This window comes from Oryzias latipes, chromosome 12, assembly GCF_053564925.1.
Source record: "Oryzias latipes strain Hd-rR chromosome 12, Olatipes_Hd-rR_3.1".
NCBI lineage: Eukaryota > Metazoa > Chordata > Actinopteri > Beloniformes > Adrianichthyidae > Oryzias > Oryzias latipes.
In genome coordinates, this window is record NC_136248.1 from 3,922,501 (window position 1) to 3,927,400 (window position 4,900).

At 45.8% G+C, this 4,900-nt stretch overlaps 1 protein-coding gene across 3 annotated transcripts in view; it reads left to right on the forward strand.

The window, feature by feature from the left end:
• Positions 1-3,206, forward strand: part of thnsl2 (threonine synthase-like 2) — an 11,205-nt gene extending 7,999 nt beyond the window's left edge. For all 3 annotated transcript variants that reach the window (XM_023960593.2, XM_023960595.2, XM_023960594.2), the window contains exons 7-9: positions 805-930; positions 1,011-1,165; positions 2,632-3,206. In XM_023960593.2, the coding sequence (XP_023816361.1) occupies positions 805-930; positions 1,011-1,165; positions 2,632-2,857 (507 nt within the window). In that variant the 3' untranslated portion in view covers positions 2,858-3,206. The remainder of the gene's footprint in view (positions 1-804; positions 931-1,010; positions 1,166-2,631) is intronic.
• Positions 3,207-4,900: the final 1,694 nt, after the last annotated feature.

The following is a 4,900-nucleotide window of genomic DNA, read 5'->3' on the forward strand; positions in this document are numbered from 1 at the left end:
TATTTTTTCAGTCATCAATCAGCATCCACAAATCCATCCAAATTTAAGACTTTTTAGTGCGCCTTATGGTCGTGAAAGTGTGGTATATAGAAGATATGTTAAAAGGCAGAGAGAGCCGCATGCTGCTCAAGAGCAGCCCCCCCCCTCTAAAAAATGAAAGTCCTGCCTTGCCGGATTTGACATGCAAATTTCGGCCAATCAGATCATCTGGAAAGGTTACCGCCCCCAGTGTTCAGGGGACAAAAACGCCCCCTGAACACCCCCTGAATAAAGCCAGTGAGCGTGCAGGAGCAGGCGGGATCACGCCTCAGTCAGGACTGCTGGCTTGCAGTTATCCAATGCGGGGTCACTTGGTTAGAATTGCGCCTGTGCGGTTGTAAGGTTCCTCACTCAGTTCCTGAATACGCCCACTCAGGTGTCTTTGGTTTCATTCAATTTATGGCAGCGATGAAATGCCATATATGTCCACATGTATGTGTTGTGTATGTGTTTGGGGGGTGCATGTGTGCACATGTATGCCTTTGTATGCATGTGTATCTGTATGTGTAATTTCATCTGTGTGAGGGTGTGTATGTGTGTGCATCTGTGTGTGTAAAGGGGTGTGTATGCGTGTGTGTGCATGTGTGTACATTTGTGATCATGTCTGTTGACCTCCTCTTTGCTGGTTCTGGCCATGGTTCTGGTTCATGAAGGCAGGTTCTGAATCCAGGTTCAGTAAAGGCTCCTCCCTCCTCTGTCGTGTTAATAATGAGTTGCGGGTTCAACCAGTGGTTCTGTTGACTGATGTTGGCTGTGGCCCCCCAGGACCCGTACAACATGGAGCGAGTGTTCTGGCTCCTGCTGGGCAGAGATGGCGCCTCTGTCAAAGCCATGATGGAGGAGTTCCAGCGTTCACACCGCCACTCGCTGTCAGAGGAGCAGCGCAGACTGGTACCAGCCCCCCCAACACCACCTGCACGCATGTGACCCCCCCTCCGACACAAACCCCAGCTCTTACTGTGTTCCTGCAGCTGTCGGACGTCCTGTCCACGGGGGCGGTGAGCGATGAGGGCATCCTGGAGACTATGAGGAGGTGCTGGGAGGAGAACCTGTACCTCCTGTGTCCTCACACCGCTGTGGCGGTGTGGCATCACTACCACTGTCCTCACAGCTGGGGGGTCAACAGGTCAGACCTTCCGTCCCACTTCCTCTGACCACAGACAAAAACTAACGGGGGAGTAACCTTGGCAGCCATATTGAAAAGCAAATGTTGAATGAGCTAAAAGAAACAAAGAGTGAACGAGAACAGAGATAAAATACATTTCATTACACTTTATACCCTTAAACAACTAATTTCAAATATTATTAAAAAAAACATCTCTGTTGCTTAATGCCACAGGTGAGTAATACACCTGTTCAGCACGTTTTCTAAAGGTGCTGAACAATTTGGTTTAACCGGCAGTCAATAGATGAAATACTGGTGGATTTTGAGCTTTAAAAAAAGCTTTAAAAAATCCAAACTGTTGCTAATAGAATTTAAAGAATGAAAATGTTTCCACAGTGGTTGTAATACAGCTGTTGATAATCTGTGTGCAAAAATCTGATGCAAAAATGATCCAAATGCTGTGCAACTGGACTGAGTGGCCCCTCCCCCATGGGGTTCCAAACAGGAAGTGGCTCCAAGAAGCCAAAATCCCATAGACTTCAATAGAGGAATAAACAGCTGTGACTCCATCCTTCTTTTGGTCAGAGTAACTATTCTGGATCTGATACCTTCTTTTTTCAATGGTGCAATTTATTCAAGTTATAAACCGACCAATCAGACGCCTCAATAAAAGCATGTGGTCTCACGTCGAACGTTTTATGGACAGATTATCCCGAGCCCGCTTTCAAGGGATAGGACTGTGGCCTTGCAAAAAGCTGTCTCCTAACTGGAGAAAGTGGTTGCCATAGAAACTTAGACTTGAACCAATCACTGCTTACCGGTGTTGTCTGGTTCTAACGTGGCGACGTCTGTATCGATACAAAAATGGCTACTGAATTGACTTCATTTGATTTGTGCCGGGAGAAAACCCTTTTGTTTGGGTGACGCCAAACTCACTCACTCCAGTTCTCTTATTCAAGCAATAAATGAAACTCACCTTCGTTTAACAGTCGCTGGGATAGGCTCCAGCAACCCTGTGACCCTGAAAGGGCATTAAGGAGGTTGAGAAGATGGATGGATGGATGGATGGGTGGGTGGTTTTAATGCAAGGCAGAGAATGAATTCTAATCTGATTAAACTGATCAAATAACATTCTTTGTAGTGTAATCAGCTCCAGAACGTTCATGAAACCTGTAATTATCCTAGAAATGTGCTCAAATGTTTATCCCTCTTGAACTGGGAACACCTGAGAGTTAGAGGAAAAGAACCAAACATCTGTGGTCTGCATGGTTCTTGTTGAAGTTCTGACCTCTCACAGAGAGGTCAGGAGATGTGCAGAGGCCCAGCCTCAGAGTCTTCAGGTTCCTCAGGTTTCTGCCCCGTATTCAGTTCCTGCGTCTTCCAGCTGAAACTCAGAGATGAAACTTTTCTGCTCTGAGCGTCACGTTCAAACACCTGAACCGGGATTTCCGGTTCATGTTTCATGAATGTGCAGCGCTCTCTTTCAGGTGTTACGTTGCAACGGCATCCCCAGCCAAGTTCCAGGCGGCGGTACAGAAGGCCGGCCTGCCCTTCAGCCCCCCCGCGGCGCTGCAGGCTTTGGACGGGCTGCCCACCCGCTGCCAGGAGCTGCGGCGCAGCGCCGACTGGAGCAAAGACTGGGAGGACAGACTCCGACGCCACATCCAGGATGTTTACGCTGCCAGGAAGAGCAGGTCGGCTCCGCCCCCCTGAACCCCCAGAATGCCGTGTTGTCAGAATAACAAACGTGGAACGGACTTAGACAGATTTAACGAGTAGAGAAAATCAAAGAAATGAACATTTGATTTGTGATTTGACCATGAAGCTGGATGTTAGATCGGAAAACGCTCAGTGATTGTCTGTCAGTGATGAAGGTGGTCGGTTCACTCTGGTTCTGATTGAAGCTGCTTTTACCTTCAGCAGACTTTACAGAAACACGATGAAATGGAGAAAAACTAGAGGAAGAACTGCAGAAATGATTAAACGCAAAGAAACGTGAGGGAGGGAAAATCCGCTCTGACGGGTTGTGGAGCTGAAATAAACCGATTTGTGCTCAAACAAAGTTTTGTCTGAACTTTTGTGCTTCTCCTTCTGATGATCCTCCGGTGAAAATGAGGGTTCCACCCAAACTCTGGAAACGTTTAAAACTACCAGTAGATGAAATCTAAAAGACTGAGATCACAGGAGACAACTGAACAAATCCCAGAGATGTTACTTTAAATCCACTCACTGAGCTCATTTACTGATTTCTGACAAGTTGAGCGAGGAGACAAACAACAGGACAAAGAAGACACTCTGACAAGATTTAGGATCAGGAAAATCTGGATTCTAGACTTACAATGCTTTTAATTAGAAGGGTTTTGGCATCACTCAATGACACTGCACAGATAAAACTAAAGCCTTTGTATATGACAGGGATTTAAATCCCAATGGAAATAAAACAGTCAATAAAAACATCTAAAGAGAGCAACAGGCTCACTTAAGATGTCTGTTAGAAAATATTTGATTATTGCTGATTGTCATAGTCCTGGTTTTTCCTGCTAACCCAGGAGAAAACTTTCAGTTCAGCTCACAGACTTGAAGTCCGTCTGATCCTGTTTCCGTTAGTTCCTTGTCTTCCTCCGGTCTCCAGACTTCTGCTCGCTGCCACTGATCAACCATCACAGACGATGCAGCAGAATTAAGTAGGAAAGCTGTTTTTGCCCTCCTGTGTTGTTCTGACTCACCTGTTTTGAGTCTCACTGCTTGCAGTGATCTATAAATTATAAATTGGCACACATAAGTGGGACTGTTAGCTCCCGAGGCGGCGAGGATCCGCATGAAAGGACGGCGAGGAAACGATGACAGAACAAAGACCACTCATATCAGATCTTTATTGTGCAATGACTGCTTGAAAGCAGATGAAGCTTTTTGCTTTTATCTGTAAAATTGGATCTGATTTTGTCATGAATATCAAATTTAATTTATTTGAGCTTTTAGCAAGCACAATCTTTTTTATTGTAAAAAAATATTAGTGATGGTGTTTCTTAATTGAAAATATCATTGTGGCTCATCACTTTTAGTAAATACTGTTACTATTCTGTCCTTTAATAAAGTTCTTAAATAAATAAAAAAGTATGATAGTTAATAAATAGCAATGTGAGAAAATTATGAATAATGTAACCACAAGGGAGCACAATCTCACAATCTCTGGAGCTGAGGAGGAGGTTCACAGATGCAGAGAAGGAGGACCTGAGGGGGACTGGAGCAAGAGAGAAGGACTCAGAGGACAGGACTAGATGAAGACAGAAGATTCCCTGTGGTTGTCGCTTGAAGGGAGCAGCTAAAAGGCAAAGAAAAGGAAGCAGCATGCAGATGCCTCCTCATGGAGACGCAGCAGCGTTACCAGGGCAACCGTCGAAGAAGCCTTGTTGGAGTGGATGTTCGGGTCGTAGTTCAGGTCGGACAGAATGACGTCATAGGTGCGCTCTGCTCTGTGTTTGGTCCTCTGATGCAGAGTTCCAGTGCCGTGGTAAATATGGGTCTCTCGCTTTGAAATCGGAAATCATCTTCTTGTATTTCTGTGAATGGTTGTTTTCTGTAATGGAAAAAGACAGAAAGAAGACAGGCTGCATCTCCAACTGGGATTCGGACCCGCACCGTCCGTTCACCTTCGACTCCACCGAATGTTCCGAGCGGACTTGAACGCAGCACGGGATTTGACATCTGAAGAAGCAAACATGGCGGCTGCTACGTAGACGCTACCGCCGCCTCCGA